This window comes from Agelaius tricolor, unplaced genomic scaffold (assembly GCF_023055355.1).
Source record: "Agelaius tricolor isolate 1412-34295 unplaced genomic scaffold, bAgeTri1.0.p SCAF_1, whole genome shotgun sequence".
Taxonomy (NCBI): Eukaryota; Metazoa; Chordata; class Aves; order Passeriformes; family Icteridae; genus Agelaius; species Agelaius tricolor.
This window is the reverse complement of record NW_027269261.1, coordinates 17,308,103-17,331,911: the sequence shown is the minus strand read 5'-3', so window position 1 is coordinate 17,331,911 and position 23,809 is coordinate 17,308,103. Positions and strand designations below refer to the sequence as shown.

At 40.0% G+C, this 23,809-nt stretch overlaps 1 protein-coding gene across 2 annotated transcripts in view; it reads right to left on the bottom strand.

Annotated features, from left to right (window-relative positions):
* Nucleotides 1-3,207: 3,207 nt before the first annotated feature.
* Nucleotides 3,208-23,809, bottom strand: part of PLEK (pleckstrin) — a 57,718-nt gene continuing 37,116 nt past the window's right edge. The window contains exons 2-10 of one of the 2 annotated variants that reach the window (XM_071425148.1): nucleotides 17,028-17,139; nucleotides 16,325-16,480; nucleotides 11,101-11,282; nucleotides 9,991-10,082; nucleotides 8,989-9,173; nucleotides 7,642-7,746; nucleotides 5,898-5,981; nucleotides 5,175-5,244; nucleotides 3,208-4,331 (exon numbers count right to left, since the gene is read on the bottom strand). In XM_071425148.1, the coding sequence (XP_071281249.1) occupies nucleotides 4,192-4,331; nucleotides 5,175-5,244; nucleotides 5,898-5,981; nucleotides 7,642-7,746; nucleotides 8,989-9,173; nucleotides 9,991-10,082; nucleotides 11,101-11,282; nucleotides 16,325-16,480; nucleotides 17,028-17,075 (1,062 nt within the window). In that variant the 5' untranslated portion in view covers nucleotides 17,076-17,139 and the 3' untranslated portion in view covers nucleotides 3,208-4,191. Of the gene's footprint in view, nucleotides 4,332-5,134; nucleotides 5,245-5,897; nucleotides 5,982-7,641; nucleotides 7,747-8,988; nucleotides 9,174-9,990; nucleotides 10,083-11,100; nucleotides 11,283-16,324; nucleotides 16,481-17,027; nucleotides 17,140-23,809 lie in introns of both variants that reach the window. The other variant, XM_071425157.1, reaches the window with a different exon arrangement.

Below are 23,809 nucleotides of genomic sequence, written 5' to 3'. Positions count from 1 at the left end.
AATGGCAATACTCTGAGAGTTCTCAATGTCCTTTTTATATCAGAGTTTGAGAATGTAGGAAGATTAGGATGTCTAGTTGTTTGGGATTTTTTAATTGAACTAGTCAATCCCCAGGTCTTCTTCCTCTCCCTTGATCCTGTTTATTAATATTCAAAATTGTGGTGAAAAACGTACTGAAGGCAAATTTTAAACAATACTAACATCATGTCTCTCCCTTTCAAGTGCTAGAAGCAAAGTTCCATTAGTTTTATTTTATTTATTATTTTATTTCCCTTTGATTATTTTCCTCCCGCCTGCTCAGTCATCTTTTAATGAGTTGAAGAAAAGGAGGGAAAGACATTGTCATCTTAAAACAAAGGCAGAGTCCATGCAGGAAAGCAAAGAATTTTAATGAAGCCCAAAAAATTTAACATGGCCAATGAAGCATGAAAAGCAGCATTTTATTCACTTTTCTTACAGTTTAAGTCTCCCTTTTACTGCACTGGAAGGAAAAAAAGATTAAGCAATCTACAAGAACCAGAAACAAAGTATGGAAAGCCGCAGTTTTCGTTCTAAATGCAAAGCAGGAAGTGCTATGTTCTAATCAAAACCCTCCTCCCAAGCTTATTTTGAAGCAAAAAAAAGAAGTTCTATTTCAAGAAGTCTGATGAGTAACAACAAAAGAAGAACTTTGTTTTCAGTCAGAGTTCACTTTGAGCACAGAATAATCTCTATACATCACCAAGAAGATCACAGCTCACAAAAAAAATTACTTACACTTTTCAAAACACAAACTGAAGGCATCCACAGAAATACCAACAACCTGCAGAGGACTCTTATCTACTCATTTCCTTTTTCAAGTTCCTCCTACAGTCTCCTACAGTTTTAAAAGTGCAAACTGAAAAAGAACAACTGAAAAACCCAACCCATTCCCACCCCACTGCCCTCCTCCCAAAAAGTCCCACCCTACTTAAATGTTTCTGGCCCCCACCAAAAAGATTATTTAGGGAAATTTTTTCTGGATTTCAGTGTTGCCCAAGCTTGAACTCAGAACAAATGGAGAAACACTTCAAAAAGTGAAAAGCACTTATCAAGAGCCCTGTGAAGCAAGTAGTTTGAACTTAAAATAACATCTCAAATATTTGAGAACAAATTAGGGGGGGAAAATAGGTGTTTAATGTTTGTAGTAAAGTGAACTCTAAGCCAAAGACAGAAGAGGTACTACTACATTGAAGAGTCATAGGTAATATTGCAAGAAGAAATAAAAATAAAAACTTTTCTAAAAGAGAGGTTTGACAGTAAAAGTTAGATACCTCAGAGGTCTTAATGAGTTTTTTGTCTTTATGAAACAACTTTGATTAAATATTACTAAGTAAACTGTTCTATTACTAAAACACCTTTTCAGTAGACATTTCACACTTTCTGTTAACTGTTCTTTCAAATAAAAAGCAAAGACAGCACACTGCAAAAAAAGCACCAAAAAAACTACACTTATCAACAAATTTTATCACCTTACTCTTCAGAAGAAAGCTGTGGGGCAGAGAAAGTAAACAGCTCTTTGAAAAAAATGCTAGAGACATATTGAGTCCAAACTACATCCATATGTGTTGTCTGTTGGATTATAAGAAGTACTAACACTGACTCAAACTAAAAGCTTGTTGGGCTGAGGTTATTATTTTTTCATCATCTGTGTTTGTGGTTTGCTTCATACCATTTTCTTTTAAACTTCATTTTAAAATGGAAGTAGGAGCGCTGTGTCTGTGTGGGTGTTTTTATGAGTGCATGGTTAGGCAACATTACCAAAAATCTGACTCTGACTGTAGTAAGCACGTAGGCAGTGTTCCAGGGGAGAGAAAATTGCTCAGTGCAGGTTGTGGCAAGACAAATATGAACTTAAGAGGATATTTATATAAGATTATATTATACAAGTCTTTCAGACTGAAGATAATAAATACAATCCTTATCTACAATGAGTTCTTTATTTTGTTGTCCTTTAGACTAGGTCTTTCTTATAGTAAAAAATAAACCAATGTTAATGTAGTAATTGCTGAGGGTGTGGTAGAAGTGTGATTTAAATAGTTAGAGGGTGAAAGTTAGAGGAAGCATGACACACGTAGGTCTGCTCTTCTGTTTCCTCCTTTTTGTTTGGTAGTTCCTTGCACAAAGCTGTCTCTCTCTTCTTTGTGCCGGTATTCATGATCTGTGCCTCTTCCATGCCTTCTGAGTTACTGAGCTGGCCTTCTCATCTCTGATAGACATGCAGCTGCTTTTTAATTCTAAATTCCCTTGGACAAGATCTTCTCACTGCTGCCAAGAAGCAGAGGCACCTACAAACCATTGAACTGTGTCTTCTGAAGCACCAGCTATGAGATCACAGACCCCATCAATATAGGATGGTACAAATAAAAGAGCTCTCCCATAAATACACTGACTATCATTCTCTGCCTAAGAAAACACCATTTATAGGTGGACAGCCATACCTTGGACTGAGCACAAGTTAAAATGATAAGGTCATGGACTGGTAAAACATTTTAGTTTTATTAAATTTGGGCAGTCACGTCTCTCCTTTGGTAAGCTGGACAAGTTTCTGTTATGTGGTTGTGTGGAGTGTTTTTGTCTCTTTTCCTGTGCCCTTGGGTATTTTTGAGTTAGTGAGCTCTGAAAGCAAAATAAGCAGCAACAAGCAGCAATTATCAAGAAAGCAGGCTGAGCAAAAAGTGGGTCTTTTTACCATGAGTCTTCCTTCCTCAGAATGACACATCAGACTTCAACGATCCCGATAGCTTGCATGAGAGACAGGAAATGCCTGCCAGAAACTGATTTCTGCTGGCCAACTGAAGTGGACATGATGATGCAGTGTCTCAGCCTGCTGCTCCTGCAAGGCTGTGTTTTCTTTGGGATAAGAAATGCAAGGCAAGAGGGCTTCAGGCTCATTAGCTCAGCTACAGGTACAATTAAGCACAACTGGAGAGAAGCTTTAGCTCTGCATTTATTTTTATATGGAAGAGATCCCAATAAGAATTCTTAAGTATAAGGTACCTTATTAGATCTATGAACAGAGTTTTAAAGATTTTGAAGTCTCCTTCACTCAAACATCAGTCTGTACCAGGAACAGACTACATGCACCGTCTGACATTAACTTGATTTTCAACTCCTCCTTAGATTTTAAGACTTAGAAATTTGTTTGATATACAGTCAGACAAAAATGCAAGGATTAATCAGGTGAACTGATTATCAAATAAAAATATTTATTTGAGTTACAAGCACAAGGTTTCTGTTATATTGCTAAGGCACAGAATCAAGGACTGAGTATGTTGCTGGAGGTTAAAAAAGGAAAACCTAATTGAAACCACTTCAATCAATAGTTCAAATAACCAACCCATGCATCCTTGCCCTTCTCCTGCAAGATTCTTAATTCAAATAGAGTGCTGTACCTAACAACCCAGCATCTGCTTTGTAGACCTAAATAAAAGGAAACAATGGTCCCGGGGCAGATTCTTGTGAAGTTTGGCAATGTTTAAAATTGGGTGATATGGAGTTTGGAGTGAGATTCCTTTGTGTTTGAAATACTGTGGGAAGAGACTTTTCCTCATATTGTTGTCATGGAGTTATACTTGGTTCCATAGCATATAACTCCATGGAGTTATACTATGGTGTTTCCATAGCTGTACATTCTTCCCTCCCTTAATGCTTACAGATTGGAAAGGAGTGGATCAGGTTTCCAAATGAGTTGACTTCTTTTCCTTATGTCTATAGCATTATTTGTATAAGTGAACAAGCAGCAACAAGATCTGGTAAAGAAGAAAGTGTAAAACTTGTCTGGAGAAGACAATGAAAATCCTGAAACACATCACGGGCTGAAGAGAGTGATTAATTGAGGTACTCTCTGTCAGTGACATGACTGTGTTCCCTGTTAATGGTGAGATTCGCAGAATCAGCTGTGGTAACAGGTACAACCTTGTCAAGGTCAACTGATTACTCTAAGCAACACACTAATATGGCATATTCTATGTTATAATTTAGTAAAATATTACCACAACACAAGTGGAAAAAATGTTAGTTTGTTAGTGCCCACTATAAAATTGAAACTTCTACCCAGTCCTCAACTCCAACATACAAGCCCTTTGGGATGATACTGCTTTCTCTTAGGGAAATGCTAAATTTTGCTTTGAGTAACTAATTTAATTTGTCTGTCTTGTTGGAAGATTGTCCTCATTTACCAGTCCTAGAAACTGACTGGATTGCTTTGATCCATTCTGTACGCTCTGTGGATGAGGCTGCTTGCAAGTAATAGTGGATTTCATTTGCTGTGATGATTTCAAAGAGGATGTTGTCAGCATCATACTTCTTGGCTACAGGGAAAAAATAAGAAAGTCAGGTATGAGAGAAAAAAGTGTTGTACTTTGAATATTTCCTCCTTTACACACTGTAAGGGGATCTCCTTTTTTTTTACAGCTGAGCCTGATCAGGCCTTCACAAACATTGGGTCCAAGACATGAGTGTCTCTCTCTCAGCGAAACCACTCATGAATTCTGCATATTTCACTTTCAGGAGTCACAGGTTTGTTGGTCTCAAATCATGAATGGATCTGCAATCCTGCAGACAGATCCTGTTCCCCAAACCATCCCATGCCTTGCCAGCTACAAAAATAAGATGTTTGAGTTTGTCATATCTGTTTCTTTTCTGAGATGCCAACAAATTCTCTTGCTGGATATGATAGCCAGCCTCTCATGTGGAGAGAGGAGAATGCATGAAATTAATGTTTCTTGGTCCTTGCAGCAACACCTTTTCTGTTCCCACAACTTCTAGTTTTGGGAAGGAAGAGAAGATGGACAGTAACAATTTTTTGGCATAACCATTTCTAACATGAAGCTTCCATCCCAAATTCATTAACTAAAGAGATCAAACTCAGCTTACTTTGCCTAAAGGCCAGTTCTCCTAACACAGGGTTTGTGTCATCCTTTTGATCAGCCTTCCGCAAAGTGCTGACAATATACAAGATTCCCTATTGCTACTTTTACCACAGTGCCCTTCCCCAGTAATTCAGACAGAAAGAGAGAGATCAGTTATTAGAATTACTGAATTATTATACATAGATTGCTTTGGAATAAAAAACACTTGTGATTTTAGGCAGATTGAAAGGAGGGGTTTGTACCAATAATTTATTAGAGAGCTCATTCAATATGGTTCCTTACTGTCTGGCATATCTTCCACTGCTGTCACCACGCAGCCCCTCAAGTGAATTGCTCCCAGTGGTTCTTCTCCCTGGGGAGGACATGAAATCAAAATGAAATTCAACACTTCTGAAGCCAGTAGCATGTTAACATATGGCTATGTTTCCAGAATGGAGACAAAACCATTTGATTACTTAGTATGTCTCACCTGAGAGAACAGAAAATTTTCAGTCGGTGTCAACATGGAGGGTTAGGGGTGTGGTTAAATACCCTAAATAAATAGGGAATCTCTTGTGATTTAGAATTCAGGATCTGCAGAGTATGTAGTATGGGAATGGGCCCATTAGAAATACACAAGAAATAGGATGCCATGTCTCAGCCTAGCACGGCAAATACCTCAAATATAAACTGCAAAATTACTGCATTGTGTTCATTTGCACTTAGGACCTAATTTGTTTTGATCAAGTGAGAGTACACATTAATTCCAATTAATCACAAATAAGAGGTGAAATACAGACCAGTGTTACTTATTCCCAGGTCTGGGTGGCACTTGCCACCCTGACTTTACAGCCCCAGAAACTATCTTTCACTCTCCTTTTCCAGAGGATGGCTAGGCCATGGAAGAACAGTCCCACTGTCCTGCCTGATCTTCCCTGTCACATTCTCATGCAAATACTACTTTCAAGTACTTCTACAGGACACTGGATTCAAAACAAACAGGGAAATAAACCGAATCTCTCTTACTCCAGCAGGATCATAATAGTGAAGATATGCAGGATCATCTCTTAAAATGAACTTTCTCACTTTCCAGTTCTTCCTCCGATGTCCCTAGGAAAATTCAAAACCAGGAGTGTCACAGAGCTGCTTGGCCTGCATGCAAATCTTACCCACGCGTGAGAGGACAGGCAAACACAAAAGGGAAAAAACCTGAATATTCTGGACAGGAAATACTCACTGGAGTAGGAATTAAATCTGCCTTTTCTACATTCCAATCTTTTGCACAAGAACTGGGCTATCAAACTGCTTTATCTCTCTCTCTCTTCTTTTTTTTTTTTTTCTTTTTTTTTTTTTGTGCAAAACAGAGGAGCTTCAACATGGGAGATTCCTCTAAACATATCACACAGTCTGGTAGTTATGACATTCACATGAGTTCTGTAAGAACTGGGTTTAATAACTACTTGCTAGAAAACATGGCTGCAAAGTGCCTTGCAGGAAGGTACCTTGAATTATTGGCATGGATGAGCTGAAAGTCTTTCTGTCCCTGCAAAGATAACAACAACAAAAAAAAAGCTTATCTGGCTTAAACACCCTGGAGGGCTCATGGCTGAGAAGCTCAGGCAGACATATGGACATAAGTGCCTCATGGCCCATTTTCATGACTGAAAAGGATGGGTATGGAAGCATTTTCAGCAGAAGCAGTGACCCTCCCAAGCAATGACCCACAACTCACTGAGGGTGACCAAGTGCAGACTAACACTGGTGGAAGATTGTCATGAATCACTTCCTCTGGCATTTCAAAATACAAGTTTCTCAATTACCTCCTGTTTGCATGGAAGCTCTTACTAACTAGGTTGGTAAGAACGTGACAGAGTAAAAGAGCAGCAAGGCGTGGGTCTAATTTCTTCCATTGAGTAAACTGATTAAACAAGAGAAATACTTGTTAGCACCAAAAAGTTCTTAGGCCCTCAAAGACTATTTTAACAGTGCAGGTTCAGACTCAATATTAGGAAGAATTTCTTTAGAGAGAGGGTGGTCAAATACTGCAACAGGCTACCTAGAGTGTCGATCAATTCACCATGTCTGTCAATGTGTAAGAAGCTTTTGGACAACAAAACCCTTAACAATGTGCTTTAACCCTTGGTCAGCCCTGAAGCAGTCAGGTGGTTGGACCAGAGGATTGTTGCAGGTCCCTCCCACCTGATCCATTTTATTCATTGAAGAATCCTGATTTTGCCTTCAGTTCACTGATATCTGCTTGCAATGGCCTTGGAAACATGACATTCACTGTATTGCTTAAAGTTTTGCTGGAAATGAAGGTATTCCGTTATCTTCTGTCTTACACGTCAAATATTAGTGACTGAAACAACTCCTTTGCTCAAGCATGCTGAAAAAGTCCATGAAAACTGGCAACTGAATCCAGTTTTGTGTCCAGAGGGACACAGAGTGACAGCTTTTTTACCTGAGTTCAGTTTTGCATTGTACCAATGACTTGTCACATCTTCTGTAGGACTCTTTCCTAATTAGAGCTATCAACTGTTTTCTTTTGTGGTAAGAGCAATTAACCTTGCAATATTTGTCCAGAGTCCTGCTGCTGTGCTGCAGCAAGTGTTCCTTGTGCAAAGGCAGGAGAGACAGAGAAGAAACCTGCCAAGTGTGGAGATGCCAGAGGGTAGTTTCTCTCTTATCTAAAGCTTTTAAGTGTAAAAGAGTAATCTTGCACCCATGGAACATCATCCTAGTGACAGGATGGAACATGGGCAGCACTGACCTGTTTCAGCAAACATCCTTGTTTGACAATTGTGCCTCTGAATTCTTCTTTTAGGACCACGTCATCATCACTGGAATATCCCTCACAGAAAAATCCACTGTCTGGCTGCAAGACCACAAGAGAAATGTTACAGAAGTTACACAGCTGCTGCATGCTTATGTACTTGTACCAAGCTGGCATCTTTTTGCTTCCCTCCGTGCTGTTTTTTGCCACCCCAAAGAAGATATTATTATTGTTGTTGTTGTTGTTATGGTTATTGTTAAATACTCTAACCTTTTACTGGAAGAGCCTCCCAGTGAAGTTGAGGAGCTCTCCAAATCACCATGGGCACATTTCAGTGTGAGGTGGAACCACACTTCTAAGATACCAAATCAAGACATTGACTTCCTATGGCCTCCTCACACCACACTGGCATTGAATCAATCTAAAAATAATCCAAAAGCAAGCAGGTCACACATGGGCTGCTACAAGAAGCACCCAGGAGGCCACAAGGCTGCCTTTACCAGGAGTGTCTCTGCTAACAGGTAAAGTCTCCCTAGCATAAACATATTTAGGAAAACAAATGAGTAGTGGGAGAGTCATTCTGCTGAAGCGAAGTGATTCCATGTGGTAAATATAAACAGAATTGTAATACCAATTTACTTTTTCCACTTTATAGAAGGCATCCTTTTTTGTTAGCATAAGTCCATAAGCCAAATATCTTTCAAACAGTATTTGACTGGGATATTTCAAATTCTCCAAATCAGGCCACACAATATGAAGTAATAAATGGAGAAGGCTGGGTATGACACCCAGGACAGGTTACTGGGGGATATTAAAAACTTTTACTTCTTTGCTCACGGGCAAGCTGTGTGTGTGCACACTCACGCTGAGTCAGACTTGATGGCTCTGCACAAAAATGGATTTGTAGCTTCTGCCACTCTTTGAAGCCCTGTGAGAATGATTTACTCTCTTCTCTTCCACTGAATCAACAGGGAAACAGATGGTTAAATTCTGGTCACCAGTACAATTACCAGGAACAAAGTCTAAGTTAAAAAGAACCCAGCCTAAAGATGCATACTATGGGAGCCTTCTATCACGCTTTGAGAATTCTCTACAAATTCATTTCCCACACTTAGTCTCAGCACTCAATTCACACTTAGAAGGTGCCAGAAAAAAAAAAATCTATCCTGGTTACAACTATTAACGTGAGCAGGCTCATTCTGAGCATCACAGGAAAAAGACAATTAAGATAGATTTCTCCACTTCTGTACAATCTTTCCTCCAGGATTTAAGAAGCCGAACAAGAAGCATGAGAAAAGCAGAGCATCAGTAAGTGAGACAATAAAAACCAGAATCAATGCTCACAAAGTAATAGTAGGCATCACTGAGATCCAGGAAGGGGGTGTCTGACAGTCCCTCTGCAGCTGCCTTGGATGTGTCCCCAGCAGGCTGTAGATAGCCTTCACTCAAGAGGGAAGAGGCAAGCAGGAGACCTTCTTTGCGATTTCGGATGGAGCTGCTGGACACCAGCCAGTCAATCACACAGGTGCCTGGTTACAAAGGAACAAAATATCAGCCACAAACCAAGAGAGACATGAAAAAGCCTAAAAGTACACAGGAAACAAGCCTACTCCATGTATTCATCAATCTCCTGAACAATGTTCTTAGCAACAATATGGGGAGTTAATCTAGGGAGGTTCCTGGCCATCCAATGAGGTACAGCCTTTCCAGCTGATGGCAGGGGCCGGGTCAACTCTCAAACACCATTCCTGATGGAGAAGAGAGCTGGGAGGGGACACAGGGCTGAGCTGGGAAGCCTCAAAGGCAGAGACTGGGGATGTACGGAGGATAGCCAAGCCTGGATCCAGGCTGCTATGCTACTAACATAATGCTGTTGGAAATCACCAAGGTTGGAAAATACCTCCAAGATCATCAGTCCAGATCATCATCAGTCCAACACTGGCATGTCCCCCCCATAAGCAATGTCCTCAAGTGCTACATCTATGTGTTTTTGAGCACAAATACAGATTTGACTTTGAGTGAAACGGGAATTACAATGGGACACCATTTGGTGATGAAAAATCCAGAATGGAGTAATTCTTCTGTATTTAAGTGTTTCACACTACAATCTACTCAAAAGATTACTTTAATCTTTCTGACACTAGTAAAATTTCATCATTCTCCTTTGTTTACCATGGCCATAACTGAACACTTTTCCAAGATATATCCTTTGAGCATCTCCTGGATTAGTCAAGAAAAAAATCAAACTTCTATGTGCTCTACAGAGCTTAGAGCTGTTTCACCTCTTTAGCTTTTCAATTCTGTGCTCCCTTTATTGTATAGAATAGAGGGACAGGAGCTCCTTACCTGTAAAGCAGTGATTAAACACTCTTTTATCTTTTTCCAGCTTCAACTCCTTTATTCCCTTTTCAGGATCTTTCATTGAGAGGTACAAAGCACTGTGCATAAAAAGAACCACAGAAACTGTTAGCAAATAAAAAGGTTTTGCCGGTTTGTACAACAATATCATTGTAATCATGTTCAGCTCTCTGCAGAGCTGTAACATGGCTTAGTTTCATCTCTTGCATCTCCTGAAAAATTCAAGTTGCAAAAGCCTAGAGGTCTCACTACATTACTTCACAGCTGTGGGAGCAGAGGGCGGAGTGCACAAAGGGCTCACCACATCTCCCTATTTTGAGAATGCAACTACTTGTGGTGACTATAGCATGAAGAGAGGAACACCCACTGCTGAGAGACCTTCACAGGGCCCCACAGACTCAGCAAGAGGGTTCACTGCTGTGCTCTGTGTTCACCCAAAGCTCCTGGGCTGAGCAGAAAACCTGTCCCTGTCCCAAAGCCTGCATGCTCTCAGATGATCTTTGCCCTGTGTGCAGTTTTACTGTCTTATAAGAACACTTCAGGCTCATCTTTATCTTGGTATTTACAGCTCTGAGGCAGAAAACAAGTCATCCTTGATTTTGAAAAGTACGAACAGATTGCTTCCCTTTATCTCTTCTTCTCCCTTTGCCAGTTTCATGTTCTTTGACAGGCACCACAGTCCCCTCACCATCCAAAAACTAGGCCAACATCAGAAGAAGAGAAGATGGAGAACAAACAAAAGGTCTAAAATATTTTTTGTAATAAATGATTTATTGTATAAAATGCTTCTCCTGGAAGAGTCACACTTTGGCTGGCGCATCCTCTTGCACTCCATTATGCCCAGGAATCTATCAGCAAAAAATCTTTGATAAACAAGCATGTTTTGGTAAATGATAGTATATTCAAAAAGATCTTTCCAGTTCTGATTGACAGGTCATTTCTGACACATGGTACAAACTGAAGTTTTTAGTCATGCAGAAGGGGCTGTGAGAGAATCCATGGACAGACAGGCTCATTGTTCTTCCTGGCCACGGTTACATGTCTGACACACTGACTGCAGATGGAAGTAAATGGGAGAGCAGAGCCATGAGAACAAACCTCAGATTGATTGTTTCAGGCAATCTGATGGACTTCCTTGTGGATTTTCTGGCAAATCTTTGGCCTCCATCTATGCAATGAATTGCTTTCTTGATATCCCGCACCCAGGCATCTCTCTCCTCCAGGTAGGCAGCTTGAAAAAAGTGGTCCTGCTGCTTGGCCACAGTGAGCTTGAAGACAAACTGGAATAATAAATTACAGGAGGTTTTTTTAAAAGTTGCTTTTGTGTAGCTAGTTGGGCACAATTAAGCTGCCACAGCATACAGCCTACCTATGCCTAAGGACTATAGAAAGTGCCTTAGAGACACAGTAAAATGATAGAAACTCTGAAGAAAACCATGAACAAGCACTGCACGTAACTGAATCCTTTTGTTACTTCACCATCACTGATGCTGACATCAGCACATCCAAGGTCTTCTGTGGAGGCAGCTCTTTAGTCACATAGAGAAACAGACAACTTTCCCAGGCATTGTTCTGGGAAAGGCTGTAAGAAGCTCAGAGAGAAGAATTATAAGCAATTCTTATCTTAACTTGCTGCACCTGGTGTTGTGAATATGTGGAATGTGTTATGGAGATATGTTTTCCAAAAGGGTGGTTTCTTAATTAGCTGATGGTGATGGTGTTTTAATTAAAGGACCAATCAGGTCCACCTGTAGTGAACTAGAGTATAAAAGGAATGGGTTTCTTAATAAAATTATTTAGTCTTCTGTGAATGCATGGAGTGTGGCACTTGTTTATCTGTGTTGTTTCTGACCCAATAGCAACAGTATGTGGTACCAGTACAGCTGCTGATTCTAACTTTTGCTGAGAAGTTCAACACAGCTGAAAGGCTGAAGTGATTTCTTGGAGTGGCTACCTGGAACAGAGGCTAGACAAGATTAAGAGAATAAAAGTGGGTATTTATTAAAGGCCTTCAATAGGTACACTTTGGACAGTCAGAGGCCTTTGAGGGGCTACACCCAAGATGGACAATGGTCACAAGTTTTTCAGACAGATATAAGTTTGGTCCATTTACATATCAGAAGTTAATATTCCAATTACAGCTTCAGGAAATGAAGTCATGTACCCCCAGTTTCTTCCCCCCAACTCACTTTTATTTATACTTTCAGGGCCTGGAACAATGAAGTGTCTTTGGGCTTCAGGCCTAGAGAATCGTTTTGTCTGATCAAAATGTGAAGCAATAGCTAACACTTTATATGGAGTTTTACAGTTATACACTTGGATTTGAAAAAGATAAAAATTAAAACCCTAAGGCATCAGAAGCACCCAGCCCCTGCAGGCTTACAGTGGATGTAAATTTTTTTAATATTTAGAGACACGTGAGCAGTCTGAAGAAGGAAAAATACCTCACATCATATTCAGCTACTGTCTCACAAGGGGAGAAAAGGTCATACACTAGAGAGTACCTGAGTATATTTGCAGCCTAGTAAACCTTTAATGGCTTAGTAGGGAGATGATACCTCCAACCCTTGGCTACACCTTAGGATCACCTATCCAAACACACTAGCAACAATGGAAAGACTGTGTTTCCCAAAAAATGAGAATAGATCATCTAGAGGTAGTTGTAAACAGAAAAAATAACAATAAGCTGAAGAAAACCCAAAACAAAACAAAAAAAACAAACCCCAAAACCATCCAACAAAGTTCACACTGTTTGAACTAATTTCCATCCAGTGATCTTCTGGATGGAAAATCAGGATCTAATTATTCAGGTTTCCACTTCCTCTAAAATATAGCTCCTTATGAGTGACACTAATTTGTTCTGTAGTTGTATTATAATAGATATCACAGATTCTGACTCAGCAGGTGTCTAAAAATGCCAGGCTAAGCCACAAGCTAACAGCACGACTTGCAAGGAAAGCAAAGGCTTCTGCCAAAGAGCAGTAAATTTACATCAGTGAAATCAGCACTCTGAATGAGTCTGCTGAAGCCCAAGTTTGTAAGTGATACATTTCTGAACATCCCTCACAAGCATTTTCCAAACAATGGCCAATAGGAAAAAATCTGACACCCTGAAATTGTGCAAAGTCCAACTGAATTTCATGGAAGATACATTTCAAACTTATAAAGCAACAAGTCATCAAAGTCCATCTCAGATAGAAAAGTAGCCTTTTCTTATCTGATACTGTTCATATTTCCAGCAATACTCACCTTTTCTGTTATGCAGGAAAGACTTACACACTAAAAATCAATGCACAATGTATGACAAAAGTAAACAGACAGATGTATCCAAATCCCAATATTCAACAGTCAAGCTAACACCCCAGATTAATAGAATGAAATACCAAAGCATTGATGAAATTTATTACCAAAGGAAAAAAATAGCCTTTTCAAAGAGCTGAGAAGCAACCTAGAGTGAAATGCCAAGAAGAGTTTTCACTTCCAGCACACAGAAAAGGCTGGCAAAGACATTTCTTTTTAGCATTTACAAAGTTAAGCTAGTAAGTTAGATGGAAATCCAGGCTTCCTCTGAAATCGGTAGAGGTTGATTCTCCAGTCCTAGATATGACCAAGCCTCCCTCTGATGATGTATATCAGGTTGTGTTTTTGAGAAAATTAGACCATGCGACTAAACTAAATACCAACATTTTACGTACTTAAATTGGGAGAGATGAATCTTACTATGAGCAACCAAACAGGATGATGCTGTTCACAAGAAAACCATGGGGGAAATGGAAAAAGCTGAAGAATATCAGAATTTATGTTACATTAAACAATGATCAAACTTTAAATCAAGGACAGCAGACAGTGGTGAATGCATTTTGAAATATAATCTCAAAATATGCAGTTGCAGCCCCTTCTGAACAGCCTTTACCTGTGCTTAACAAATCCAAGATTGGTTCTTTTCCCCTCAGCACCTGCAATTTGCAATTGATGTAGTAAACAAAGCATGTTGGTGATGTGCTCTGAGCTTTCAAATGAAGTCCTGGTGCAGATACACAAGCTGATTTAAAAACTTAACCAGAGAAATATGGAAGTTTGGTTGTGGCCCAATAGTCCCTGTTCCAAACTGGGCCCAGACAGATGACACTATACTTAAAACAGACCCAATGAGAATTATCCCACTGTTCACCATACAGAATTCCTGTCCTAAAAATATACTTTCATTACTAGCCATATAAACTTAAGAACCAGAGTAATTCCCATTAGAGGAATAACTGTATGCTTTGACGTGTAACTAGTGAGAAGCCAGAGCAGAATGCAGAAACATTGAATTCAGCAGTACTGTAAAGCTGTAAAATGTAAGATGTAAAAATAAAGATACTACGTTTTCAAGGAATACATGTAGGAACCTAGGTATAATCATATTAGGCAGTACTTGTAAGAACAATCCTGGTGATAGCTTTGCTCATATGAATAAACATGTTCAATTTTTGACTATTTGAAATTTTAAGAGAAAATCCATCTCCAGGGCTACTGGTTTGTGGACTTGCAGAACAATCTCACCACCTCAATATGAAGGATCTGCTCCAATGCCTGCTGAAGTAATTTGGATTGTTTCCACTGACTTCAGCAAACCCTGCAGCAAATCTCATTTATGAAAAGCTATTTTGGATGCCTCAACCCCTGGGTCTTTCTTTGTCTTTATTATCCCTCAGAAAAGGCCCCAGGAACTAAAATGAAACATTATGTAAAGTTCATTATGTAAACACCCAATGTAAAATGAAGCATAACAGAAAACCCAGTGCAGCCAAAGGAATGATCTTCAGAGACTGTCACCCTTCCATAAAGATACAATGCATCTTCTGGAGACTGGTGCATCCCAAAGGATAGCTTTGGGAAGGTGAGGATCTCTCTCACTCTGTCTTCAGCAGACATCAGATACTTCAGACCTCTGTGCCTGCTTTGTTGAATGCACATATGTGGGTGAATTATTTTTCCTTTATTGTAAATATGTTACTGACATTTTCAAGCAACTACTGTGAAACAATGTTGATGGCAGTGCCTTTTTGAGAGTTAAAGGAAAAAGCCAAAACCCAACACAAAACTGTTTGAAGAAGAATGCTTCGTGAGAAAAACTTAATTTCTACCATTATAATCTAGGTCGGTGATACTCTTGCATAGTACCCTTCATACCTCATGAATAGAGTAAGGAGTGTTGTGGTGAGGCTTGTTAATAAGATAATCAGCACAGGATTAACAGCAATCTTTATTCTCTGCCTCATCCTTTTTGTATACTGTCTTAAAGACAGCTTGGAAGTTAACAGGCCCTTTCTCTTGACAGATGTAAGTCTAAAAAGACTTAGTAAGGATCAGGGTGGCTTTTTTTCATATAAATATGGGTTCTGCAACAACAACAACAAAAATACAACAACACCACACACCCCCCCCCAAGAAAAAAAAAAAAAAAAAAGGAAAGAAAGAATGCTGAAGAAAGAAAAGAAGGAAAAAGCAAAGCCAGCAGGTCCAAATCTGACACAAGGGATCCTGATTCCACTTACTACCAAACCTAAGGACAGGTTTAAGTATCCTCACTTTACTCATATGAAAAAGTAAAGTTCACCAACTCAGCTGTGTCTCACACTTCCTATTTTTCTAATACTCTCACAGAGACTTCTATCTTTAGTCAGGTATCCCTGTGGTAAATTTTTTTTAACTGTGGTGGAATAATGTTCCAGATTCTGGGGCACCCCTTTGTCAGAGGAATTCATGGGGATATCATGCCTATTTGATGAAATTGAGTGGACAAAATAATAAATTACTAATGATATATTTCTTTGCTCATATGAGAAATCCCGTTTTACCAACTATTTTTCAGGAACCCTGTAACCCTGTAACAAAATATATGTGTCACAGCATTTATCTCCTTCCTGTCTGAGCAAGTCATTTGTTCCGTGACAAAAAATAAATGTTTCTCCTGCTCACAAAATACTTTCCCACTACCATTTTTCTGTGGCACTTAGATTTACATTTTATACAGGAATTGTTGCCATTCAGCTGCAAAACATCCTCACACCAATAAAATTTAGTTCTGCTCTCTGAGAGATTCAGAAGTTTAATAAAAACCAACCAACCAACCCCCAAGTGCTTTTTGAATTATTCCTCTTGAAGTGTCCTGAATTCAAGAAGCGCACAATTCCAAACCTGCTTGTGACCTCCTAAGGCAAGTAAGAATCTCCACTAGGATGAGTGCCAGGAATTTGCAACCATCACCCTTTTGCCTTTTCAGTGCTTCCAGAAGTATAAGTATACTGTCAATTCTTTTTGTAAAAAAAGTACGTACCATTCTTTTGCCAAAATCTTGGCATGGGCTGTGAATAGTACTTCCTTTTAGTGGGATCATCCCTTTGGGACTGTTATCAGCCTTCCGCTTGTAGAATTCAATTCCATCTTCTAAGAGCACAACCCACATTGGCTTCCAGGTATTAAACATGCTGCCCTGCATCAATAAATCACAAATTATGTTCAATGAAACACTCTTCATGTGATACCCAAGGAAGATATGAGCTTCCAGGGAGTGCCTGATTGATGCTAAAATAACTACAGTTTGTGTTTCAAGGAGAACATGCCACAGCCTCACCCATCCGACTATGCAGTTAAATATTGTTATTTTTCTGACCACCATTTATTTCCCCTTGTAGTTGCTCTGCCAGTGGAGGTCACTGTGGATTTAAATAAAAGTAAAGGCTTTATCCTATGGGCTGTACTACAAAAGACTCCGAAGAAGAGGTTGCTGTGGAGTGGCAAACACCTTCCCAAAGATTGGATGTGCCTGTGGCCCCACACACTGTCTTGAGGCAAGGTGATGTGATTTCTTTAATCTCACTATTCTTCCTTGATGTTTAACCCAATTAAGTGCAACTGAGTAGGCTGTGGCTATTTCCTGTTGCCTCTTTGCCAAGATTCCACAGTATGTTTCCCTGCATCTTCCCAACCTGTTCAGAGTTAGTTTTCTCTTCCACTCAATCCCAAACTACCCCACTTACCTTCTTAACCAAGTAGCCCTCCCTTATGCGCATTGGCTCTCGCTCCATGGCTTGGGCAATCCTGCTCTCAGCTCTATCAGTGCTGGCTGTCGAGTTCCTCTGGCAGCAAAGTCTGTGGGATGGTGTTTTTACAGTACAACTGTGTCATTTCACAAGTTCCTCTCAATGCTAATCGCAAACCCATTTCCTCTTACAAAGTGAGAGATAGTGAAATGCAGAAGTACGTGTGTATTTATAGTCTGTCTCTGACAGCACAGACAACAGCCTGACAAAACACTCCATCATCTCAAATACAGCCAGCCTTGATGACAGAGTCCTGGGAAGTTAAATAAGCACTTCATTGCTCAGTCACAAGAAACTGGGCCTGTTCTGCAAATACATGAGCTCTACCATAAAACACAGGGCATGGTGCTGCTGCTGCCTGGCGTGTGCCAAATGATTTCAGAGACAGGTTTTCAATGCATCAATGCTTTCACTTCACCCTGCCTTCCAAACCTGGCTCCATGAGGGCAAGCATGTGAAGTCTGGCAGGAAGGTGGAGGACCCTCATTTGGTTAACAAGGATGCGCCCTCTGCTGACATAAGAAATTTGTTTACCAGACTTAATCAGGATTTGGATTTTGGTGCTGAGGCCTCTCAAAGATGTCAGCTGTCAAATAGGCACAAATGGATTAGACCTGTGCATTACATAGAGCACTGACCACAAAATGCTTTCTACAATCATCTTTTACTTGCTGCAGAGCTTGTTTGGCTTTATTTGGGAAAAGACAAGGCAAACCCATAGTTTTTTATACATACCAGAGTCACAATCCCTCTTCCCCATATAGAAAAAAGTGGGGGTATATGGGAAGCAATAAGAGGCTGCTTCATGGTGTCTTGAAGCAGCCTCTTGTGTTCTTTCAAGCACAAGATTCCAGGTCACTTTTGCAGCTAACCTCATTCAGATAAGTATTGATTGAGCCCAGAGTGACTCCATCTGTCACGTCTGCCAAGCTAAAAATTCCTAAACAGGGACTTTTTTCACAGACAGAAATTCCTGTTCTCCATATGACTCTCTGTCTCAGCCTTTACTCCAAAGGAAGTCTTACTCAGAAGTCTGCCAAGGTCTGTGATAGGGGACCAGAAGGTTAGCAGAGCCTTCAGAGACCTTTCCTAGACATTCCTCACTGATGCCTATTTAGTGGTATTCTCACAAATGAGACTCCACTCCTTCCTTGGTTATCTGTATCTATCCCAGCTGCTGGGTGCTGGGTGTTTTTCCTCAATGTCTGAATGGAGATTTTCCTTTTCCAGGTCTTTCCTAATGAGTTGCTGCTCAAATGACACATCCAGTCTCTGTGCAGGCAGAGCACCTGTTTTTCAGGTTAAACACTTTAACCTGAAACATTCTGGTTATGTCATGGTGCATTCTGTCCAAAGCATACCTTTTTGTGATGATTTAATCTATCACTATATTGTTTGGCGTTTCTAAAACCTGCAGTCCCAGTACATTGTTCCTTTGCTCATGTAAGTCATACTGTTGTAAGGATCTTATTGCTATTAGAGGCACTAGTTGCTGATGAAGAAAATCATCCATCAGTTTTCAAATAAAAGACTCCATGTATTCTCTAGCTGTGAAGCATACTTGAATTCAACAAATAGATTTTAAAATTATTAGAGACAGAAGCTCAAACAGACCTAATAAAACTTCATGGTCCTTGGAACTAAAAGTAAAAATTTACCACTAAAAAGTGATCAAAAACCTTGTCTAACATTTACAATAGAAAATTTGCCCACCAGGTCTAGGACTAGGAATGAACTGAAGATGCCCTGGATTCCCAGAGCAGAGATGATCTAATGGGATTTCTGAGTTATATTTCTGTGAAGGTTCTCTTCTTTCCCCAGAAGTTTTAAAAGGATGTTTGATGGACTGAGGAGCTTGTAGAATCCTCCTGTATAATGTCTTTCTTGGTCACTAATTCTTTTTGCTTTAAGAAGGCGTGAAGAGGGTCCCACGGAGTCAGCCGAGTAATGACAATCACACCAATGGGGCTACATGTCCTTCTACTTTATTAAGCAACTTTGGCATATTTACCTTTCTCTATACACTGTCTCACACCACTAATGCTTAATGTTCATTGGTTAAGTGGCTGCATTCATACATACATGTTATTTGCTGATTGGTTGTCATGCTATAAGCATTTTAGCTAAGGTGTGCTAAATTAGCAGTTCCCACAACATGCCTGGCATCTGGCCTCGTCCTGGCACAATGCTCATTTTTCTTTCTTGTATCTATTTGAGCACGGTACATGGTCTATCTTGTTCCAAGGACGGTACATGGTCTATCTTGTTCCAAAGACAGTACATGGTCTTCAAAATAACTCTGTAATCTGCAGGTCAGGGTTGCCCAATTCTTGTAGGAGAATAGCATGCCCTTGTTCTGCCAAGAATCCTTCTACAAAGGTGAATTGTTTCCTTCTCTTCCCTTTCATTCTGTGGTTTTATCTTCAGAAAAAGATACTTTTTTTTCCTTTTTCCAATTAGATAAACCAAAAATACCAGTCACAGACAACAGTAAGTCTTGAAGTGTAATTTGGAAGCCAAATTATCCCTTTATTACCTGCCTTGAGGACATGATGCTTCAGAGCATGGAGCTATGATTAAAGATCGAGAACAGGATCACAGTTAGCTCTTCCTTCTGTCCCTACTTTGCTTCCCCCACCTCAGGTCTGAGGAAAGGAAGCCCCCTCCCGAGCTGAAAGGCTTTATGGAGAGCAAAGACAAAAGAACCTGCCAGTATTTTGCTCCGTGCAGGCATCCTTTGTGCAGGTTTTCCTGCTTACCTGCTCCTGCTGACTCAGTGTTTGTGCTGAATCAGGATGACAGGGCCCTGCACAATAAATTGGTGATATGAGATGACCAGGGATAGGTACTCCTCAATAGAATATCTATATATCCCTATACTAAAAAGTGGTTTAATGAAAACAGAAAGGGATGGTGACTCCACAATTTCACAAAAACTCCTTCTTCTCACTTCTCTGTGTGAAAAGCCTTTGGAGGTATGAAATGTAAGTCTAAACACAGTGGCACCTAGTCAAACGCTCCAGAATTTACCATTACTACTTATGCTACTCAGTGTCAAAACACAAAATAACTTCCATCTAATGTTAGCTGAAGGCAACCACTTTTATAATACTTCTCTATATTGTTTCTATTTCATCTTTAAAGCTCAGCTGGTCCTTTTGCTGTTCCACTTTACAAGTCTGGTGCAATCCTGTTCTTTAATGCTGAGGTTTGGTTTCATTTACCACACACTACTGCAGGGAAATCAGCACTTCATCCCCCCCCCACCCCAGACAGAAACATGCTGATGTAGCTGAATCATTCATGTGAGGCAAAATGGTCCTTAAACACACAGTAGCTGTGGCAGGTGCAAGGGAGTATGGACTGTGGATGTGGGTCTTCTTTGTCCAGCCATTCCTAAAGAGCAGCATCAGGCATAAGAGAGAGGAAGAGCTGCATTTCTTTTACCTCTCCACAAAGGGGAGGAAGAGTTTTGTCAGAAAGAGAAGATAACCTGCAATGTGGAAATCTGCTATAATTTACTATGTCCTCTCCATTTCTGTCTCAAGTACATAAAGGTGCATGATGTCAGGTGAGCAGAATTTGTCACAATATCATGATCTGCAGCAGAACTGAATATGTTAGCTCAGTTTACTCTTCTTGTACAGGAGAACTTACTGCTGTATTTCTTCAGAAAATTCTTCTTTATTTCTGTTACTTCAGAATACAAGTTCCTGCAAACACTGGGAAAAAAAGATCAACTACATTTATCTAAGCAAGTGGGACTAAGATGTGTTTATACCTAAAATTGGAACCATACAGCAGCTGCAAGGAAGGGAAAATTCTCAGTTACACCCTCTCCACTGCTCCACAAGCCCTTGCAGAGATGGTTCTAACATGTTTGCTGCACTGTAAATGCCACAAACCCACCTAATCTGCAGCAAAACATATGACCTATCCATAAGTATATGTCACTACAGCAAATCAAGCTGCATTTGCAAGGGAAATTATAATAAATGTTATATGTTCAAAATTATTGTCTCTATGGGAAAGATGATACACTGAAGTGATTTCCAAACAAGATAAAGACTGTCCAGCTGATTTTTCAGTAAAAAAACCACTCTAATTCTGCACATAGGCAGAGGGCTTAAAAGAATCAAAATTTTAAATTGAGAGCTGGCAGGTGCAAGCCTTAGCACAATTCCCTACATACAGAATCACACATATGGCTATTTTTAGAGCATGAGAAATTGTGGCTTTGCATGCCCTTCTTGAAAAGAAACCCCAAACCACAACATTTCCAAATTTAGCACTGTGTTAAGAAATTAATCAAATAGGGGCAAGCATAAAAAGGCTAATACAGGTATCCCATGGCACCTTAGAATCTAAATGCTGTGGTTTGGCCATCTTAAATGAACTATCTTGTTGTGCCTCGAGGTACATTTTATATATTTAATGATTGTTGAGCTTTGCAGCAGGATTAGAGCATTAGTGAGAAGGTCTGCATAAATGTTAATACTTGAAAGCTTATGCAATTGACATATCATGCCTAGAGAGATCATATTGAGTATGTGCAATCAAAAGACTGAAAACATCTCTCCAGAATGTTTTCTAGATAATTCAGACCTGCTTAAAGTATAGGTCATGGTTCATCTGCATGTTATCTCTTAGCTTTCATTGAACACATCCACCCTCACCTCTCCCCTACAGTAGCTCCCCATCAGTAATACATGCGGGTTAGGCTGGTGCAGCAGGGAAGATCTATGCACAATAAAGAGGTCTTGGAGGATGCAGTTTGTATGTAGTTCACAGATCTTGTAGGATGTATGAAACTTTCATAGTCTTAGGAAGAAAAAGAGGTATAGAACTGCTGGGTACAACTCATTTACCACTCCTTTCAAAAGCACTGAGGCATTTGCCAGGGCACAGATGAATGCTCCAATCTTCATACCCAAGGGAAGGGATATAGCTTAATGTACCTTGCTGACTTCACAGAACAGACTGGGATGCCTCAGCTGCCAGGGGAATGAAAAGTAGATTTGAAGGACTGAAAAGAACCAAATGAAAACACAGACACACACACAAAACCCAAACAACCCCCTCAAAACAAACAAACAAACAAACAAATAGGAAAAACAGTTTTGCAGTTTAGAAAGACATTAAATATTGTAGCCCACCCTTCAAATGTATGTGTAGAAAATGGAGGAATTGACACAACTTTATCCTTTTGTTCCCAGAAACAAATTGCTGCTGTGGCTTAGAGAAATAGGACTTTGTCCTAAGTCTATGATTATTTATTTAGCTTTGAATCTTGTAAATGTCAGCATGTTTACTCTGTGCTCCTGGAAAAACCACACCGACTCTTCTTCCTTCAGATATTTTGCTCCCTACAGAATATCACGTGATTAACATCAGGTAATGTAGGAGCCTGAGATCTGGGACCCATAGAAAATCCCCATGGGGACTGGAAGGGCCTGGTTTCTCTAGCCAGGGCCCATTCCACAGCATCAAGCACCTCCATCCTTGGGCTGAGTTAAGCCAGGTACTCAACATGCAGGGTGAGGTCAAGGGCATCCATGGCTGGAGATGTCAGTGGTGGAGCTGGAGAACAGCTGTCCTAAGCATAATTCAGGAAGGGCATGGGAACCAAAACTAAATGTGGGCAGCCTCAGGTGATGCTGGTCAGGACCATTAAGGTGGGCAGCAACAAAACTAATCTCCCAGAAGGGCTTAGCAAAGGCAACTCCTTCCCTTGATCTATACTGATAAAGGGTATCTGGTGGGATCAGATAAGTAAATGTATTAACACAAGTGAAATTATTAGATCAATCAAAAGAAGGTCATTGCCTAAATTAAGAATTTCTTCTTCAGAAATGTTCTACTCTCACCATGTTACACTTGCATATGGTAAGACAGTTACTATGCATACACATTCCATAATATGATGCTTTTTTAGTTATCTCTCATGTTTGCCTAATACTGGTCAGGGATAAAGTCCCAGTCTGAGCTGTGTCCATAGAAAGATAATCATTCAGGCAGAAATAATGAGGGAAAAAAACCCCTCGTTATAGATCTGACCTCTCATGTACTTAGGAAGCTAATTGCAATCAATGGCTTCAGCTACACACAATTTACTACAACATGTCACGTCTGGCCCATGAAGCAAGCAAATCTGATCCCTGGCCATTACTCTTCACACACCACTTTAAGTGATAGAGTCACATTCTCCACAGGTTAGGCCTCTGTGATTTCATACGGAATTACATTTAAAGTTACAGAAAGGGCATTTACTGCCAGCAAAACTTCCAACAAGCTACAAAACGCAGCAGTTTCTGCAGAATGCAATGCAAAATGAGATTTCTCTTGCAGTGATGAAAAGAGATAAGGAGAAATGCACCAGGAGTGGGTGTTGTTTGTTTATTTTTGGTTTGTTTGTTTAGTATTTTTGCAGAGATACACAGTTCTGAGAAGCAGGGATCATATCCTGCCCCTGTATTTGTGGAAACCTGAATGGCTGAACACATTATGAAGGCTGTGTTTAGCTGGACTCTAAGCAAGGGATATTCAGTAGGATTTTGGGGTTTTGGGGTTTTTTTTCCCAGAGGTTTTCAACAGAATGTATTATTTTGCTTAAAGTTCCTAATAAAATTAAATCACTGAAACTTGCATGCATAAGAAAATGCAGCTGGGCAATGCTGTATCTACAATTTGGCTTTGTTCACATTGCACCACTACATATA